Genomic DNA, 21908 nt, shown 5'->3' with positions numbered 1-21908 from the left:
TAACAAACGCTGTGAAACAAAGTCTTATGGATCAGTTTGTCCAGATTTGTTCAAGTGATGTTTTTAGCTCTTCCAAGGGTACAATGTACAGAATTTTTAAAACAAGTTTTGGTCTGGAAACTTATCTTGAAAATCCACCTAAGAAACTCAGTAGCATCTTTTTGAAATTTCGTACCACGAACCATCGCCTCCCAGTAGAGACTGGTCGATGGTTTAGTATACCATATAAAGAAAGATTATGTGTTTTATGAAATGAAACAAAAATTGCAGATAAATATCATTTTGTATTAGAGTACAGTGCTTTGTCCAGTATAAGAAAAGAATAACTACACAGAAAATATTGTACGAGACCAAATGTAATGAAATTTTATGAAATCATGTCAAAGAATAATGTTAAAAACCTGTGCATGTTTATTTTAAAGATATACGAATTAGTCTGTTCTCCTAACACATAACTTCAAATTTTCATATGGAGACGTCACCATTGCCGGTGATGGGCTGCAAAATTTAGGCCTATGCTTGGCAGTTATGGCCAATGAGTAGGGAGAAATCTTTATCGTACCACACCTGCTGTGTGGGTCTCGGTTTTTGTGGTCTCATCCGAAGGACGGCCCGATTTAGTTGCCTCTTACGACAAGCAAAGGGTACTGAGGACCTATTCTAACCAGGGTCCCCACGATGCTTTTCGAAAGATTTAATGTTTTACCACCGTATGACCCCTAAGTTACGGATTTCACAAGCTTGGTAATGGTCTCAATTTTCATAGATATTTATTTTATGTTGCACAGAGTAAAAAATGATTTTCGAAGATTTTTTTTTATCCTTAATTCAATTGAAGAGAGCAAGAATTCAATCTTGAATTGATGCGCACATTTATTGAATTGCTGCTCTCTTCAACTGAATTGTAGCGTGCATCCATCAATTCAATTGTTCATTTCAAGAGAGCAACAATTCAATTATAGAGCACATCAATTCAACAGAATAATTAATGTTATCGACAATTCAATGAATGCGCGCAATAATTAAGCATTGAAGATATCGCTAATTATTTGACTGGTTCTTTAATTGAGTTGTTGCGCGCATCAAATGAATTGATGATATCTTCAAATAATTAAATATATCTTCAATTATTTGAGTTTATGTTAATTTGGCGCTCCATAGAATATTTCTAGAGAAAGTTCGGGTATACTGTCACCCTACTCCGTCCATCCGCCCGTAACACTTTCTTCTTCCTCAAACTCCTCTTTATTTTAAGGTAATTCCATCCTCATGTGACTTATCAATATTAATGGTTAAACGTGGAAAAAGTTTATTAATTTCCATTCAATGTAGTTTAATTTAATTAATAACCAAAGAAAATGCATACGTTGCCATCTTTTTAAAGATTATAGACAGACAAAAACAAAAGTATACAGTATGTCAACATCAGAAAATCACACATTTTCGTTAAACAGAATAATGAAAATAGATCAAAACTTGATGAAATGACAAAACTTAAATGTCAACAAATATTATAGGATTAAACATTCTTTTTGAAGAATTTATCGATGTCCGGAGTTTACACATCGATAAATTCTTCAAAAAGAATGTTTGATTCTTATAATTCCAATTCATTCACTTGATTAACAATTGCAAAATTTAAATAGTTCCCCCGCACTATGTTATTTGTTTTCAGGCGTGTATGAATACATCACGTTTTCGGATTTATTGATGTATAAACTCTTGTTCAGCTTTATTTTTGGCCAATCAAAACAATTGTAATAAATAACATTGGAATTATACATAGATTAACTGTGGATATAAGTGAAACCGTTGTGTAATAGACATGTAGTAGAGGAAATTCCAGCATAGGAGTTATTGCCCTGACTTTTTAAAAATCATAAATGATTGATTATCTATGGGAAATATAAACTTTTTCAGTATCGATAGTTTACCCGATTTTTTTACCCAATGAATAAAATTCCTAAAAGAATAAAAGATATATTTCTATCATACGCAAAATTTATCAAGGTTTTTGCAATAACCTTGTTCGCAGAACTCCTCATACATCTTACGCAGTAACGGTGAGTATTAAATCATCTTTTGGAAGATGATTGGTGGTGTTCCGTAGATGAACAAGGTTTCAGAATTTTCATTTTTTACCCTGGGACCCAAATCAAAAGGGGATTGAAAACGATGGGTTTTTGTTTTTTTTGTTGTTGGTAAAAATAGAAAAAAAAATGGTTACCAGAACTCCCCTTACATTTTACGAAGTAGCCAAATCATCTGTTGGAAGGTGATTGATGGTGTCCTGTAGATGTGCAATAAGGTTTCGAAATTTTCATTTTCATCCTGGGCCCAAATGTGTGTATAAAAAACCTTGGTTCCCAGAACTCCTCTTACAATTTTCGCAATAGCCAAAGAATCTTCTGAAAGATAATTTGTGGTGTCCTGTAGATGTGCAATACGGTTTCGGAATTTTCATTTTCATCCTAGGGTAAAAAAGCGTTAATTGTATTTTTAATTTTGAAAAAAAAAGGTACCCAGAACTCCCCTTAAATTTTACACAGAAGGCAACTTATCTTTGGATGATTATTGGTGGTTTCCTGTAGATGTGCAATAAGGATTCGCAATTTTCATTTTCACCCTGGGACCCAAATGTGGGTTGAAAACGGTGGGTTTTTCGAAAGGACCCCCCCCCCCCCAACACACACACACACACAAAACATAACAAACGCTGGTTCCTAAAACCCCTCTTACATTTTATGCAGTAGCCAAATCATTTTTGGGAGATAATTGGTAGTGTCCTTTAGACGTGCAGAAAGTTTTCAGAATTTCTTTTTGACTTTGAGAGGTGAATGGGGTGGAAAAATAAGCTAGCAAAACCCTGGTGTTTAGTGCATTTTGTCATGTGCAACATAAAAATATATTTGTGGTGGTAGTGGGGAGTTATAGAAAACAAAATTCCTTCCACAACTCCTTTTTAATTCATGAATTTATTTCTTATTAAGTTATGGATTAATTATTAAAAAAATGCTACTTAAGAGACCATGCAGGTTGCATCGAATTATCTAATATTATTGTAATATTTCAAAGTGAATTATGAAAAGGTCAGGGCCAGGGTGGACGGGAAATTGTTGATATTCACTAAGATGGATATTCAAATGTTAAGGAATAAGGCGTTGCATAAAGATCTTAGTTCGTGTTGTTTTGGGGATTAACCTAAATACCACAGGGAGAAAAAGGCCTTTTGTACAACGTTGTGGTCCATTGTCCCACACCGTAGCGGTCCATTGTCCCACAACGTAGCGGTCCATTGTCCCACAACGTAGCGGTCCATTGTGCCACACCGTAGCGGTCCATTGTGCCACAAAGTAGTGATCCATTGTCCCACAACGTAGCGGTCCATTGTGCCACAACGTAGCGGTCCATTGTGCCACAACGTAGTGATCCATTGTCCCACAACGTAGCGGTTCATTGTGCTACAACGTAGTGATCCATTGTCCCACAACGTAGCGTCCATTGTCCTACAACGTAGACTTGGTCCATTGTCCTACAACGCTGTAATGACAGTGGAAGGATTGGTTTTAAATAAGGCAGAAATGAATTGGCTACACAAAAATCAACGTTTTCCCTGAGAGTAATGAAAGAAAAAGGAGATGTACACGTTTGTCTTTAATGATTAGTGGCGAATCCAGCAATTTTCGAAATGGTCACACCTCGTCTTAAATATCTTATCAAGCAAAATTAACACACACACACACACAAAAAAAAATGATTAAAAACTATAACGATAATCATACCCCCCCCCCCTCAAATAAAAAACCCACACATAAACAACTAAAAAAAAAAAAAAAAAAAAAAAAAAAAAAAAAAAATCCAAAAAAACCCCCACTAGTAGGCCCTTCGTCCGATTCTGTTCTGAGACAATGGAATATAACCAACCACATACTTTTCACAATCTATAATTTCATACACATCAATCGTTGTTATATGATCCTTTACAAAGTATTTAAAAAAAAAAATTATAAACTATTTCTGGTCCCCTCCTGTACCCTAGAACTTAATATAATTGTCAAAAACGTCTTGACATTACCCGTAACTTTTGTTCGACGATGATTAACAAATCAAATATTCTCCAGTTTCAAGATAATCTAATTAGATATTTTCCCACAATGAATCCTTTATCGTGTAATCAATAATATTTCCGATGGTACATATGTATCAGTAGTTAGAGAATGTCAAAACGAATATTTCCTTCAACAACAATTTAAAAATTCTTGTTAACTTTGAAAATTTTCAATCATAGGGAAAATACTTGACCCCTCTCAGTCCCATATTTTTAAAAGGTGCTTGCCCCAAAACTTGATATAGTAAAAAGCTACGACCTTTGTTCTACAACGTTTAAGCAAAATAGATAATGTTGGGATATTAACGTTCGGGGACGACACTATCGTAACTCACCCTCCATTTTAGAAAAAAAAAATTATTGTGTTTTAAAAGCATAGGCGTAGCTTGGGTTCGAATATTACCGAGGCAGGGGGTCTGGGGGGCGCAGCCCCCCAGAAGCTATTGACATTTTAACAACGTAAAAGGTGTTTTTTTTTTTGTTTGGTTTTTTTTTTTTTTTTTTTTTTTTTTTTTACCGAGGCAGCTGTCTCGGTTGCCTCAATGGAAGCTACGCCACTGAAAAGTTGCTTATTATTTTGAGCAAATTTAATTAATTTGTTCTTCGGTGCTTTAAAAAATATTTAAAAGATTGAAAGCATCAACGTTTCTTCCCTTATTATGTAATCTTCTATCTTTCAATGGAGAACGTTAAAACGAACAATTTTGCTTCAGTACTGCTTTACAAATTCTTGACTGTTTCGGTAATAGAATTAACCTTTAGGACGACAGAGAAACTTTGCTTAAAAATATTATATAATCAATACTCAGAAGCTAGAGTAGGCCTAGATGCCTTGTCTGAATATCAGTATCATGAAAGACAATTTTTATGGTTGTGATATCTTGAAAGGTGTAGGTTAAGCTTTGAAAATAAATCTTACATAAAATGAAATTTATTCAATTAAATGCTTTATTGACGATTACCAAACAAGAGGCGCACATCATATACTAACCTATTACATGTAACATAATACAAAATCTCAGATTAATAACAATTGTCCTAATTTCTCAATTCAGTGTAGATTATTTAACACCCATTCAAATATATTGACAAAAACTTATATCTAGGCCTATAGGCCTACTCACCATTATGATTTATAACTAGGCTAGGCCTAGATCTATAATATTCCATTAATTTGGAGGAAATAATAATATCTCAAATCTCTCTCCCTCTCTTTTCGCATGGAGAGAGAGAGAGAGAGAGAGAGAGAGAGAGAGAGAGAGAGGTAGGTAGGTGCACATGACCTTTCCGTGTGTTTGGGATGCTGAGTAAACGCAAACACGCCGCGAAAAAAAGTAGATCTCAGCAACTGACGTCACACTAATACACTATGCCTCAAAACCCAGATATAATATGTATATTCTTGTTGCGAGGACGTAACTTTGAACAAGTCGTCTGCATTTTTTCATAGTAGAAAAAATATGTGGGCAAAAAATTATCAATCCCCGCGCCGCTTACGAATTGGAGTATGAATACAAAAGTTCGGAAAGAAACATGAAAGTAGCAAAAGTTGACGGAGAATGCTGATCCGTGGAAAACGTGATATCGTCCATGCCTTTCAGTTGTGCTGGTGTGTGCTTTTCCTAACTTGTACCGTGACCAGTACAGGTAAGATGACAGACAGAGACATCATTGATTATGATTGTATGTTGATTAGGGGGCCTAGCGAGCACTCACATTTTATGATGCTTGAGTTCGCACCTGACAGCCGACAGGTAACACAACCATACGAACGAGATACGCGAAATATTCTAACTTACCACCCTCAGTCACTCATTGTTCATTAATGATTTATTGAATGGGAATTAATAGTTAAACTGATGAAAGGCAAAGTATAACCGCGAAATAATCACATTTTAGGCCCACTTGACGACGTAAAAAGTAAAGTAAATTTTATTTAAAGTCGGCACTATATACATTCAACATGTCAAACACAAGCTTTGTAGAGCTTTTTAACCGACGTAGAAAAATTTGGTGAGAAAAAAAAGTGAAATAACAGGAACTGAACGAATCGGTTTGTATTGTGTGCTGGATGTATCTATTATTATTTTTAAACTGAAACTAAACAAATGGTGTGTATTTGAATGTTATATTCCGAGAACTTCTGTATGTAACGATATTAGGCCTATTTGAAATTATTCCATCATTAACAATGGGTCATTAAAAATATATATATATATCCAAGACAAGAGGAAATCTTGATATTATAGACCCTTGGCATGGACTACCAAATGATGTTGTAACAGCAAAAACAATGAATAGATTGGAAATATGGAAGGAAATTCCCATGAATTAAATAAATGACACCCGAAAAAGCAAAAGTTACAATCTGTCTGATTCTGAAATTCAGAGCTTCAGTTTAGGTTCGTATGAGCGTAAATACTCATTAACTTTTACCAAATACACATTAGAGAACTTTGAATATCAGGTGTACTATTATGCATTAGCGAATGTAAATACGTTTTACACTCCTAAACAAATGCATACTTACGATAGAGTAATATAAGTACAAATTATCTATTCATATGAATTGTGGTTAGCTCGGCGCTTGATATTACATGAAATAATCCCTATATGAAAAACGTTTAGCTGACAATTTTGAAAGACAGCTTAGATTGATTGATTGAATATTGTTTAACGTCCTTCTCGAGAATCTTTCACTCATATGGAGACATCACCATTGCCGGTGAAGGGCTGCAAAATTTAGGTCTATGCTCAGCGCTAACGGCAGGGAGGGATCTTTATCGTGCCATACCTGCTGTGACACGGGGTCTCGGTTTTTTGCGTACGTCTCATCTGAAGGAGTGTCCCATTGAGACGCTTCTTACGACAAGCAAAGGGTTACTGAGGACCTAGATTCTAATCCCGGTCCCTTAGAGATAACTCAAAACAACTTTATTATGTAGACCTATAAGCCTAATTGTTATATTTACTTCTTTCTTAACATGCTTAAAGAGGTAGAGTGCAGTTGAAAGCACACTAAAAGACTTTTTGTATTTTCAATCGTAGACGATTGATTGCTGAGCTACAAACATGGCACAGAAAATGTCACCAGGCAAACGTTAAACTTTAAGTTTTTACTGAAAGGTTGCTCCTGCAGCATTGTCTCACTAACTATTTAAAAGAATGGGAGTCCAGGGATCGAAATTAACATATGCCCGTCAGTCTGTGACTGGTTAAAAGTATTGCGGAGTGACCGACATTTGTTTTAGTCAGTCCGATAGGATTGGTTGATTTTCTAAAGCATCATTTTGGAAAATATACTTGTGAAATTTTATACACACATTTGGTATGCTTCGATCTGTAGATATCAGACGAATCTGATTCGTAAATATAAATCCACATTTAAGTGTTACAATATTGTCTGAGGCATATTGAGTTTAATTATACCCCCAAACGAAGTTTTGGGGGTATATACACCGTAGGAATCACTCTGTCTGTCCGTCTGTCTGTGCAGATTTGTGTCCGGGCCATAACTTCTTTGTTCTTTGACTTAGGCATACCACATTTGGCACACAGGTAGATCACCATGAGAGGATGTGTTGAGTTCCTTCATGACCTCTATATGACCTTGACCTCAAGGTCAAAATTAAAGTTTTTTTTTTTACAATGGATTCGTGTCCAGGCCATAACTTCTTTGTTCTTTAACATAGGCATATCATGTTTGACAGATGAGTATATCACCATGAGACAATTTGTTGAGTACCTTCATGACCTCTATATGACCTTGAACTTTGACCTCAAGGTCAAAATTGATTACAGGGTTTTGACATAGTCATACCATAAGACATGGGTGTATCACCATGAGACTATGTGTCAGGTACATTCATGACCTCTTTATGACCTTGACCTTTGATCTCAAGGTCAAAATTATAGGTTTATGCCATGGATTTGTGTTCGGACTATATCTTCCATTTTCTTCTACAAAGGCAAACCATATTTTTACAATCAGGAAAGAGGTAATTTATACCTATTAACAACATCTTTTGGGAGATTGGGGTGGGGGGGGGGGGGTATTCACCGTACATCTTGTTTCATTTTAATAACATTAACAAAATATGTTTAATTATTTCTGGAAAACTGTTGGACTGGTAAAATTTTTTGTGGACTGGTTGAAATTATACCCCATCAGTCCGACTGGACTGGTGACATAAAAAGTTAGCTTCAAGCCCTGGAGTCGCGCATTTATTTACCGACTTCCGTCACACATGCACTCATTTTACACGAGTGGAGGAAACCAAAACTTGGTTAACGGTACAAGGTGAGGGGAAGCCGACAGTAATTTGCAGAGGAAACAAAGTGCAAACAATATATATGGGCAGAATTAGGTTCGTCTAAATTTAAAAAAAATGCTATATAGAAATTAAGACACAAAATATATCGACTTTGAAACTGATATTTTTTGGTCATAAATGTTTTCAGTTTCTCAGTTGTAAAAGTTTTATTTACATTATGACAAATGGTTCTGTTTGTTCAGTCTTCACGAAAAACTTTGTGAAGCACAGGCCCTTTGGGCCTCCCAGTATAATAATTTTGCAAGCCCGAACAATATTTTACAGGCCTAAAATGTTTTTTTCTAATTTGACCACTTGTCATTTGCAAGGTGCTGCATGCTGATTCTACACTATAGATACATGCATGTTCTACTGTAGGAAAATACAGGTCAAGATGATCATAGTTAGAGAACAACTGACATTAAAAGGATTATCTTATTTTATTTTTCAACATATTAATCTCGCAGTATACATCAGCAGCTCATGTTCTACTTTGTTTTGTATACACCACATACAAAACATTTTGTTTTCTCCAGAATCAAATCTTAGCCAAGGCCTACCCTCGGTCCAATGGGGCATGAATTTTCGTTCTTTTCTCCTCTTACGATCTGATGGTTGTTATTGTGAAATGCGCTTGGGTGGTTTTGAATTTCCCGGACGAGCCCCCTCCCTATATTTCAGAAAATGTAGCATGGTTGATCGTTTTTCTATGCGAAATTTGACTACTAAGTCATGACAAAGTCTGAGTCAATCTCACGCATTATTTGTAATATATACAGAACATATAAGAAAAGATTTATAGGCCCGCCGGACTCCTGGGTTCAATATTTTAAGAAGCCCGATCCCGATTTTATTGTCCTCTGCCATCGGGCCACTGGTTAACGTCGAAGACTGTTTGTTTGGTTGGTGTTTATAAATACTGTAAAATAAAAACTTGAATATTCATTGGTGAATATCCTTTGTAGTTCTTTTTATCATAAACCAAAAAATTATCTGGAGTTCTGTGAAATACAGAGGAACTAGCGCCATCCTTGCATTTGGGTTATAAGACATAGGTAGGTATTTGTATCGGTTTGTATCCATATGTTGTAGAATCTGATGTAGGCTTTTATACCATGGCACAGAGAGAGCAGTCCGAACAGCGATATTATTGGCGCTGGTTCTGTATAGGGCAATCTTGAAAGCCTCTACAGAGCCATCATCGGAATCCCATGGTCGGTCGCACTTCATTTACCTCCCGTGGGACACAACACCTATATTTTCGCTGGAAGGTGTGTCTCGGCTTCTTTGAGATTGGTCGCATTACTGTTTCTTATTGCGATATTCAACCAATGAAAAAGTCCATTATTTCCAGTGTTTGGGAGCATTAGAAAAATATGGCTTTCAAAGTGAAGATTTTGACTACATTTAAGTTGAACAAGTTGCAAAGCTTTCAGCGAGATGCTTTACAACTTCTTTATCAGCTTGTTTAGAAATTATTTAAAATGTAAACATGCCTAATTACTTATCTTTTTTCTTTTTCATTTGGCCCACTTTCATGACCATTGACTCATTGAGTTTTCATACCCGCATTAATTTATTTGTACAAAGGATGCACGCTAGTGTTGAAAAAGCAAAAAAAAATTTCATAATCGATAATTGGTCATAATCGGAAGAACTGTATCGATCAATGATTGATATAATCGATATTTATATGTGGTTAATAAATGTTTATTATTTTTGGGGTTATTTCTATTTAGTTTTATGGATATGTGCAGCATACACGCTAGCTGGTGTCACTGAATTCCCACTTTTCAATGTGGTGTCCACTTGACTCTCCCCCGCACATGTCTCGATATAAAAGCAGGATTTACAGTCGGACGAATCTCGGATTTAATATTAATTAGTGTACAGGTGACAATCGATTATGAAAAATAGAATCGATAATCGGAATCGAAGAGCCAAAAACGATTGACAATCAATTGTTGGCGACAATCGTTTCATCACTAATTCATGCAAATGATGCGCCTGTTGGGTGAAAGTTTAGGCACTCTAGAGCAAAGCTGTACTGTTCAAGTAAAGTTTTTGACTACAGAGCCCTGTAGCCCTAATCTTTGATAGTGGCACAACAAAACATACACACTTTCATGGGCGCCACCATTACTGCTGACACTCTGAGTTCTAGAATACTTATGGTGATTCCCATTGGTCCTATATTGGTCACGTAAGGTCATGCATTTTAATGAGTTGTGCGAAAATATCGACGTTGTGTCCCACGGGAGGTAAAAGAAGTGTGACGGACTGTGGGTTTCCAATGATGCTTCAGAGTTGGCATGTATGATTTCATGTTTTAAAAACTCTACTCTCTGGCTGTTCCATGTCTTCTTTCTCGGACATGTATGTCATACGTTGTTTTCCAAATTTAAATTTCATACTGTACAATGGCAGACGATGCGGAAATTTATCTTCATCCCCGCATAGTCATGCAGGCAAAATGACTGCTACAGACACATTCAGAATAAACAACATAAAGACCTATCGAAGCTGAAAGTGTCTAATAAGTCAATGATAAGCATTATAAGCATTATGGTTTTATCTCACAATGCTGAACTTTACCGTCAGCGTGCAGTAACTAGTAAAGTAAATTTTTTGTTTAATTCAAGATGGTGTCTTCATTATCCCCACCCCCCCCCCCCCCCCCCCACCCCCTTCAAAGAAGAGGGGCATATTGGTTTGCATCGGTCGGTCGACCACATGTTGTCTGCTCATTATCTTGAGAACCATTCACTTGATGATAATGATATTTCATATGTGGGTTGGTTATGAGTAGAAGAGGACCCCTAATGTTTTTCAGGTCAAAAGGTCAAGGGTCAATCCACTCTGGACATTGGAATATAATGTCCGCTCAATATCTTGAGAACCCTTTGCGTGAAAGACATCAAACTTGGCACACTGGTACATCCTAAGGAGTAGGTGACCCCTATTGATTTTGAGGTCATATGGTCAAAGTTCAAGGGTCAAACTGGGCATAGGAATATACTGTCTGTTCAATATCTTGAGAACCCTTTGCTTGACAGACATCAAACTTGGTACACTGGTACGTCTTCAGGAGAAGATGACCCCTATTGATTTTGAGGTCACATGGTGAAAGGTCAAAATGGTCATAGTAATATAATATCCGCTCAATATCTTGAGAACCCTTTGCTTGACAGACATTAAACTTAGTACAATGGTACTTCTTCAGGAGAAGATGACCCCTATTGATTTTGAGGTCACATGTTCAAAGGTCAAGGGTCAAACTGGACATAGGAATATACTGTCCGTTCAATATCTTGACAACCCTTTGCTTGACAGACATCAAACTTGGTACACTGGTACATCTTCAGGAGAAGATGATCCCTATTGATTTTGAGGTCACATGTTCAAAGGTCAAGGGTTAACCTGGACATTGGAATATATACTGTCCACTGAATATCTTGAGAACCCTTTGCTTGACAGACATCAAACTTAGTACACTGGTGTATATTCAGGAGAAGATGACTCCTATTGATTTTGAGGTCACATGGTCAAAGGTCAAGGGTCAAAATGGACATATAATATACTGTCCACTCAATATCTTGATAACCCTTTTGCTTGACAGACATCAAACTTAGTACACTGGTACATCTTCAGGAGATGGCCCATATTGATTTTGAGGTCAAAAGTCAATAGTTGAACTGGACATAGTAATATATTGTCTCCTATATTTTAAGAATTATTTGCTTGATTGACACCAAACTTGGTACACTGGTACAGCATAAGGAGTAGATGACCCCTATTGATTTTTAGGTCACATGGTCAATTCACTCTTGACATAGGAAGATATTGTCTGCTCAATATTTTGAATTGATGATACTACTATCAATTAAATGATGTGTGTGTATGACCCTTTTCAATTTTGCACCATGGGGGGCATATGTGTTTTACAAACATCACTTGTTTTTAGTTCCATTTTTTATCAAGCTCAAATTGTTTTGAAATTCAGGGATAAATGTCATGGATGTGGAGAACGTAACTAAAACAAAATTTATTGGACAAAGAGCAAGGTCACAATTGATACATTTTTACCGGCAACCTTCAACAAGAAGAAAACGTCATGGACTATCAAATACTAAATGATATAAAATATGACAATTTCTTTAAACAATGATGTAAAAGCATAATAATTACACATTACTACAAATGTAAAATACAAAAGCAACAGTATAAACAGCAACATCCATTGTCAGTGTTTGTTTATATTATACATGAAGTTCTTCATATAAAAAAAAGATTTAACAACCCCAGTAGCATTTAATGTTATATTCAACTTTTATACTGACGAAGTGCTCCAAATACTGACAACTTGTTTCTAGAATACTGACATCAGTCAGAATGGGTAAACAGGTCTGCATGCGAGTTGTATTGGTTTTGAGGCATCTCTATTATGTGAATTCATTTTCATCAGTTATGTTGTGATCCGTTGGGGCCAAAATATGGGGGTCAAAATTTTTCTGTCCCCCCCCCCCCCCAAAAAAAAATCACAGCAGCTGAACAACGGCAGAACCTAAGTGACTCAGATGAGTGATGTGGCCCATGGGCCTCTTGTTAACCAGTTTTAGAATTGGTATTGATGGCATGATGAGCAGTTTTCTGTAACAATTAGTATAGTACTAGATGCATTATGTTAAAGACCAGAATTAAATCTCTTATTATGATTGTTTAGATGCCAAACTGTTTTAATTATTATGATTGATAGGAGGGTTGTTGAGTAAAAAATTCTTTTATATTCTGTAAGTTTTCACGAAGTTTCACAAAAACTAGTCATGCTGAACTTGAATGTTTGCTTTCTGTTGTAGGTAATTAGTACTATGCATATTTTCTTTATATTCATGAACAGAATTAAGATATTTATGGAGTTGAGGCCAGAGTTTTTTTATTTTCTGTTTAACAGGAATTTTGTCTAAAAAATGGAGTCGAGGGGGTGAAATAAATATTTAAAAAAAGCCCCAAAAGTGTTGAGACGAGTCGATAAAAAAAATAAAATTGCAAAAAAGGGTGCCTTTTTTTTTTTTTTTTTTTTTTTTTTTACCAAAAAAAAAAAAAATAGAAATCCACACAATAAAAAATGTTTAGCATTTTGGATTCAGTACATTTTAACTGACAGAGTATTAAATCAGTTTCTTCACTTCTTGGCATTCCGTGTGGAAATTTATTTTTCCTTCAAGCAGACATGCTTGGCATATATCATATGGGACGAACGATAGCAAAACTTCTTGAAGTCTCCTGAATTCTTCACAATTGGTCACATCTGAGTCTCCACAATGGAAGCTTATTGTATCAAAAATCTGTGTTGACCCTATTAGAAAATAAAACGTTAATAAAATCAAATGAAGTAGGAAGCTACATAAACTTATGTGTGCAACTTCTAGTAGTGACCTTCAATACATCGAATATATTCTTCCTCTGGACAGCTGTGTTACTGTTGGAATCCTGGCCAGACTTGAAATTTATCACCCACGCAGACATGATGGATTTGTATCTAAAATATGTTAATCCTAAACATTCAAACAAAATCTATGAGTACGTACGAGTCTACATCAATACCCATTCAATGTTACCATGGAAGTGTTAATCAGTATCGATGTGCGTGAATTATCACAAGATACTTTTAACAATCTGATTTTCATAGTGTATGACTATATAACTATGCAATGGCTTACCCAAGATCTTTTAACACGCTGATAGGTGTTTGAGGATCTATGTCATTGTTTTCACTAACCAACTGCTAATGATCCGAGATATTTTGAGGGAGACATTTTTGTCTGATTCTTCTAAGAGATCCGAAATGACATGCTCAACAATGTCATTTAAATTGCCTTCACAATTTTGCTGCGGCAAACTGCTGTGTCGATGCATTTAACATCGATTCTGATGTGCATGTGATCCTCCATATTCCCGCGGAAACGTCATTAAACTAGTTCTCATCAAATGAATGGTAAATGTCGTAATCAGTAAGACGCTCTAATTCAGCATTAAAAAATTCACTTATCAACAAGCGTTTACATGATTATTATTGTGTATAACGATACTGGTTTTATTTGAAAACATCACAAAATAGATGTTCAGCTGGGATTTAAAAAATAAAAGTAAATTTTACCTCTTCTATTTCCCCCCCCAGTTTTTAAGAAAAATCGGGTCGACGTTTTCCGTTAAAGAGAAAATTAAAAAAACTCTGGCATGATAGAATAAATTGCTTTGTAATTTCTATTCTCTTAAAATTGACATGTATTCTCTCTCCCCCCCCCCCCCCCCCCCCTCCCCAGAGAAAGATTTTAGTAAAAAAAAAAAGAAAAACCCTCACTTCAGTTCATCATGACCAGCACACACTATAACAAAACTTAATCAATGTGCAATATTAATAGAATACTTCTTTGTTCTTAAGTAAGCCATCTATATTCTGATAGATCTATTTAAACTGCTTGGAAAGGTAAATAAAAAGATTTATTTTGAACAACATTTAAAGGAGTTGTATTTTCATTTTTTAGAACAGTACTGGTTCCAAGGATGTTACTCAAGATTACAAAGAACTGATATGCAACAGGAATTGTCCATAGAAAAACAGCATGGTTTCTTAAACTATTCCCAATGTCTTAGCTTCAGAGTCGCGGAGTGTTGTCGAGATTGCCTTCAGCAAAGGTGTGTATGATATGAGTCTTATTCAAATGTTACCTGACTAAATAATCTTTAGTTCAGTTAACAAAATCCATTGAGGAAAATTGAGGTAGATTTTACAGAATTCTTTATTGTGTAACTAATAGTCCCCTTTAACCCTGTTGGTATAAGACTAACAGAAACTGAATAACAATTTGTGTCCAGTGTTTGACTTTAGATTGACACTATGCTGAGTGTAAGACTAACAGAAACTTAATAACAATTTGTGTCCAGTGTTTGGCTTTAGATTGACACCATGCTGAGTTTCAGCTGGGGGTATGTTAGAGCACTGCAGCATTCATAATTTGAAAGGATGAGGGTTAATGGAGTAAAACTAGGAAGGACAGAGACCATGTGACCAGCATCAAATCTATAGGGAAAACTACTGCCCAGATTTTGATTGACAGATCTATACAGATACAGTGGAGCCTCGTTAATCCGGACACTTTGGTTCCTAGCAAAATCATCTGGATAAATGAAGCGTCCGGATAACTGAATCACATATTTTTCATCTTTATACATAAGTAACCAATATGCATACTTTATTGATGCATATTGAATTAAACACATTCTATCATTGGATTTAACCATTTGCATTAGTAAATAAATCATGATATAATGTTAATATTTACATGCATTTCAAAGCTCTAAAATTGAAATATACGTGTGCAGTGTATTTGCCTATCTAACTGACATATCATCACACACCACCTAATTAAAGGGAGGTGTTGACAGGGTGCAGGTAATCACTTCAATTAGACAGTTTGTCTTGTTTTCTTTATAATTTACGCCTTGCTAAAATTGTCCGACACAGACTTTCCTTTAAAAAAAATTACTGTCCGGATTAACGGTACAATTTTCAATGCATTTTAACGTTTTGTAGTAAAAAATGACCATCCGGAACGCGAATTTCTGGATTAATGATGCAAAATAACGTATAAAAATTCCGTTTCCTAGAAAAATTGTATGGAAGGTGAAGCGTCCGTATTAATGGCGTCTGGATTACCGCGGCTCCACTGTAGATTTACATACAAAATGCACACTCTTGTCATGCAAAATTAAATCAGAAACTATACTCTTGTATGCAAGTGTGTAAAAAAACTAAATGCATAGTGATGAAGATCAGGAAGGCCTCTACCAAATTTGTAAATTTCATGATCTCCTGGGTAGAGGTTCTGACTTCAGGATGGGGCCAAACTTGGTATATATTAATGCGTTTATGTGTGAAACATTTAAATAACGTCTACTTTAGTGCTATTGATACTAAATTGAAACTATATGTATAAATTCCTTTTCCTTGAGTTGTAACTTGCAAAGTTATAATGAAATTACTAATAATTTTTGAAATATATGTATCACATTTATACCCCCAAGAAAACGACCCAAAAAAATGAAAGGCAAATAAAAAAAAAAATAGATTGGGAAAATATCGGACTTGAACTTGGAATGTATGCTTTAAGTGTAAGATTACCGAGTACCTAAACCTACCACTAGGCCACCCAGGCATGTAAGTTTAAAGATTACACCTTTGACAGACTGCTAAATCTCAAGGTAATTAAATTTTGAGAATGATTTAAAAAATATTTTAACCATTTTCAACAAGAGGGCCACCTTAAACCAAATTTCCTCAAATGGACTTTTATACAGTCATACACAAGTAAAACAATTTCAGTGTTTTATTTCTGGTTTAGGGTGGCCTTTTGAAACAGTTTGCAATTTTTTAAAGGCCCATTATGTTACATCTACTATATACTGTATATAATCACAATGATGTTTATGCTTATCAAATAAAGATACTATCAACATATAGATATCTTTATTGAGTAATTTGGGTAAAACACAAGTACAAACTGACATTGTGTAGCAGAATATTTGTAAACAATGATATTCAAAAAAAAAGTATTTATGTAGGCGAAATTGGATACCAAGTGCGCTATATATACTTTTTTATGGGTTAACAATTGAACATTTTGAACTTCTTCATGATAACTACCATTCCAATTCTTTTCAAATTTTGTATGAAGCATCTTTGGGACAAGGGGGACATAAATTGTAAATTTTAGGACTGCTGCACTCCATTAGCTTTAGAGGCGGGTCAAAAACTGTCAAAAATTGACCAATTTTCAAAAATCTTCATTTGTAAAACCACCTATCTGTAACTATAGATGCAGAGTGATGAAGATCAGGAAGGCCTCTACCAAAATTTTAAATTTCATGCTTGTCGGGGTAGAGGTTCTGACTGCAGGGCAGGGCAAAACTTAGTACTGTATACTCTGGATATAATGAAATTCAGGGGACCCCAAAGTTCAATATAACCAATGCTCAACTACACAAATATTGCTACTAGGGATTTATTTTAACTTCAATATAACAGATAGTTCAATATAACCAACTTCAATATAAATGGAGTGCACTGTATTTATATAGATAGTATTCATGTGTAAAACATTTCAATAACATCTTTGATGCTATTGATACTAAATAGATATTTAGAAGGAGTTGGTAGTCCTTTACCAAAGTTGTGAATTCAATGATCCCAAGGGTAAGGGTTTTGGTTGTAGGGTGGTGCCAAAATTCTTATAGTTATTTATTGTCTTAAGATATCATTTGAAAGATTTCTTTAAAGGGAACGTAGGGTCAAAAATCAAATTTTGATATGTGAAAACTGGTACCATGCAGACAACAAAATCTAGCATAGAAAAAATAATTGCTGCTGATAACAAGATTTAATCTGTCATTTACACTGAAAACTGAGCTGAATGGGAGAATCTCTTATCATGGCGGCTGATGACGTGTATGCGGCAATTCATTACAACTGCTGTGCCTATAGCACTAAATGGGTTACAGAGTATCTATAATCTAAATATCAGGAGTTCAAGCGAAATTTTGCACTGTGGTCAAAGAAAAAGGAATACATGTATCTACCTTTTAGCATCCCTGATCTCCCCCCAAAACTATGAACATTGTGCAATAATTGGATACATAACCTTGGAAGTGAATCTTTTGTTTTTGAACGGCATTTTGAGAAAGAGTCTTTTAAAGAGGATATCAGGGTAAGTACCAGTTATATTTGCTTTTTACTCAGTAAATACTAATAATTCTTAATGTGTATAACCAGAGTTTATTTACAACAAACTTTTACTTATATAATAATTTTCTAATTTAATCTATCCTTATCCAGTGAACATTTTGTACAGGCTAAATATGAAGGGATGGGTAAACACTGCTTTTTAAATATTCAAAGTTAAATTAATATCTATTTAAGTTAAGATATTGGGATACACACCAAAACCTATTAAAAAGAAGATGCAGTAACTAAAATATTTGATGACAGCAAGCCTAAGAAATAAGAGAAAATAGCTCAAAAAGATGAGGAAAAGCAGGATACATGTTATACTTTCAAAAATCATCACAGCACTAGCACATTTTGTATTATACTATTGTTTTTAAAGAAATTGAAAATGTACAAGTAAACAAATGAAGTATAGTATATATGAAGTATAGTATATATGAAGTAAGTATATATAATTAATTAGTCATTATTTTTCAGCTAATCCATTTTCTTTTGGAAACCAATGAAAACTCATATGCAGAACCTATTGACCAACCTGGACTATCAGCATCTTAGGAAACAGGTAATTTGATGCACTTCTCTATTAAATGATTAACAAAGTTTTACAACCAAGGTCATTTGAATTCCCCCTTTGCAGTTAATCTTTCAATTCTTGACATTTATGTGGTAATTACTGCAGGGGTGTAGTGATAATCAACTGATGTGTGCTGTATACAGGTTCACATTGTTAGATTCTCTTGTAAACAGATGTACTAATAAATCAGAAAGAGAGAAAACTACTATGAAAAATAAACTCTTTGTTGTGTGAAATACATGTACATGTACATGCACTTTCATGAAAATTCATTACTAAAGTTATAAAGTAATGGTTTGATTTCATTTTTATATTTTCAGCTGAATGAAGACATGAATAGTGACAAAAATATCCCACTCTCAATCCATATTGAAGAATAAATCAACTTTGTGCAACATATACAGATAGAATTGCCCAGTCATTGTCCATCATATGTGCTAAGGAATGTTCAAGTGAAGAATGAAGAAGTGAAGATAATGAACAATCCTGTATAAAGAATACAAAATTAAAAGTTTAAGAATTAAGAGTGTCGTTTTCATCAATTTATCCCAATGCACTAGTGTTTTCATTTGAAGCTGCTAATAATTCCTCTTCATTATAATCAGGGTCATATTGATATCCTTTGCAATCAGACATGATCAGATGCTTTCACTGAGAGGCAATTGCCCGGTATACGTCATAAACAGATGGGATTGTGGGAAATATCTTAAAGAGCGATAACTTTATCTTGCAAAATGGCAGCCTCCAGCAGATGATGTGTAGCTATATTTAATAGCCGATTTCTACACAACAGATTACAATCAAATGGAAATAACCAGTGGACTTAATTACTAAATATTTAGTATTTGAAATGTGAAAATATTTTTTTATACCCTACGTTCCCTTTAAGTTTGCTGATATGGTGATTAATTTAGGAGAAGCAGAGATTGGGAATTTTAATTGCTACCCCAGGGTTTTTACTCTGGGATGGGTACAAATTAGTCATATCGCATTAATGTACGTTACATACATTAAGGTTGTAAAGTCTTTCATCAGTATAGGCACTTTTGGGGGCATTTAAGTTTTAAGAACACATCTTTTATATTGTTGCTGAATATTAGAATTTAGCTATTTCCAATATTGGTCTGCACCCCAGATTACATATTGTAGCATGGACAGTTTCCTGTAGGAGTTGTCTCACTTTGGTTAGACAAAAGCCTGATAGACCACACATTGTAGAATTTGCAATAAAATACATTGGTTTTCTTAATTAAAAAAACCAACTTATTTACTCAACACTTAGTTGATGTGGTTCTTCTATACCATGAAAAGATGCAGTCAGTATTCATGAAATTTGAAATGTAGCAGTGACTAGAATAATTATTAGATCAGCAATATTTATTTCAAGTGAACTGAAAGCTCGTGTGATCTATACTGATCAACATTGATCCATCATTCATAAGTCTGGCATCCGTGAACTTTTCACATTTTCAACTTCATCTCAAATTCAGGTCAAATTTTTTAATTGATTCTCAAATGTCTCGGGAAGTACTTAGATGTTTGTGATGAAATATGGCGACAATCTTGATGACAGTTACACACAGATCAAAAACTGCAAAATAAGGCCGAAAAACAAAAATATTTGTGTCCATGTTTGTTTCCTATTACCCGTCAGACCCGGACTTGAAGCCACCAACCCATGGAATTTTTATAACGAAAATTCTGTAAAAAAAAAAAAAAAAATCATTTTTGTATTGGAATTTGTTTTAATTCTGATCAGGGTCAGCTTGTGGAATGAGAGTACACAACCCCAAGATTTGTAGTCCAGATGTTGTTTCCCTACATTGAGCAGACGTTACTAGATATTGCATAATTGGCCAAAATCATTGATTTCATACTTCACATAGTTTTTGTTAGCTCACCTGAGCCAAAGGCTTAAGTGAGCTTTTCTGATCAAAATTTGTCTGTTGTCTGTCAGCGTCGTAAACTTTTCACATTTTCGTCTTCTTCTCAAAAACCGCTTGGGCAATTTCAACCAAACTTGCCACAAAGCATCCTTGGGTGAAGGGCTTTCAAGTTTGTTCAAATGAAGGGCCATGTCCATTTCAAAGGGGAGATAATCACAAAAATGCAGAAATAAGGTGGGGTCATTTAAAAATCTTCTTCTCAAGAACCACTGGGCCAGAAAATCTTAAATTTACATGAAAGCTTCCTGACATAGTGCGGATTCAAGTTTGTTCAAATCATGGCCCCCGGGGGTTGGATGGGGCCACAATAGGGGATCAAAGTTTTACATACTAATATGTAGGATAAATCTTTAAAAATCTTCTTCTCAAGAACCAATGAGCCAGAAAAGCTGATATTTACATGAAAGCTTCCTGGCATAATGCAGATTCAAGTTTGTTCAATTCATGGCCCCCAGAGGTAGGATGGGATCACAAGGGGGGTATAAAAGTTTTGCATACAAATATATAGGGAAAATCTTTAAATATGAGCCAAGGTGACTCAGGTGAGCGATGTGGCCTTTGGGCCTCTTGTTTTTAATCTAGAGAGGAAGTACCTTCTTGATTTTGGGGTACAAAGGTCAAGGTCACTACAAGACTTGATAGAGAAGTTTGTAGACACTCTACTGGCTACATATTTTACTCTGTCGATCTCATGCTTGTAGTTTTCTAATCAAGAGAGGAAAAACCCTATTGATTTTGGAGTTAAAACATCAAAGTTTTAGGTCACTACAGGACTTCCTCGAAAATGTTTGCGAGGGGATGTGCCCCACCTTGCAAACATTTGCTGTTGTAAATTGGCTGTTGAAATCAACTGCCAGGCTATCATATGAAATTCCGTCCCTACCTGCCTGAGAAATAGACTGTCTTGGGTGGTTGGGTAGGCTGTAATTTGTAACCCTGATTATAGCCTTGTGTAGCAATTATGCTACACCCATGGTTCGGGATCAATTTCTTGACTTTTAGGTCCGGTACTGTGATCTATACTTTATGATATATCAACTCTTGTGGTTTGAAATTCATGGAATAGGAGTATACACAAAACCCAGTGAAAAATTGCGTCCCCACGAAATTGATTGATTCCACAGTATTGTTGTAAGGTTTTACATGAGAAAATGCAACTGCTCAGGTTAGTGATGTGGCCCTG

The 21908-nt window shown here is 35.2% G+C and overlaps 1 protein-coding gene and 1 long non-coding RNA gene across 3 annotated transcripts in view; both read left to right on the top strand.

Moving 5' to 3' along the window:
* Positions 1-5492: 5492 nt before the first annotated feature.
* LOC125665513 (polycystic kidney disease protein 1-like 1) overlaps positions 5493-21908 on the top strand; it is a 221997-nt gene continuing 205581 nt past the window's right edge. Inside the window, exons 1-2 of one of the 2 annotated variants that reach the window (XM_048898165.2) lie at positions 5493-5755; positions 14967-15117. In XM_048898165.2, coding sequence (XP_048754122.2) covers positions 5668-5755; positions 14967-15117 — 239 coding nt within the window. In that variant the 5' untranslated portion in view covers positions 5493-5667. The remainder of the gene's footprint in view (positions 5756-14966; positions 15118-21908) is intronic. The other variant, XM_048898166.2, reaches the window with a different exon arrangement.
* Positions 15127-19303, top strand: LOC130051039 (uncharacterized). Its single transcript, XR_008799444.1, has 2 exons — positions 15127-18767; positions 19100-19303. It is a non-coding gene; the product is annotated as an uncharacterized LOC130051039 (long non-coding RNA).

Source organism: Ostrea edulis, chromosome 10 (assembly GCF_947568905.1).
Source record: "Ostrea edulis chromosome 10, xbOstEdul1.1, whole genome shotgun sequence".
NCBI lineage: Eukaryota > Metazoa > Mollusca > Bivalvia > Ostreida > Ostreidae > Ostrea > Ostrea edulis.
The sequence above is the reverse complement of the archived record's forward strand: the minus strand, read 5'-3'. Positions and strand labels throughout refer to the sequence as shown.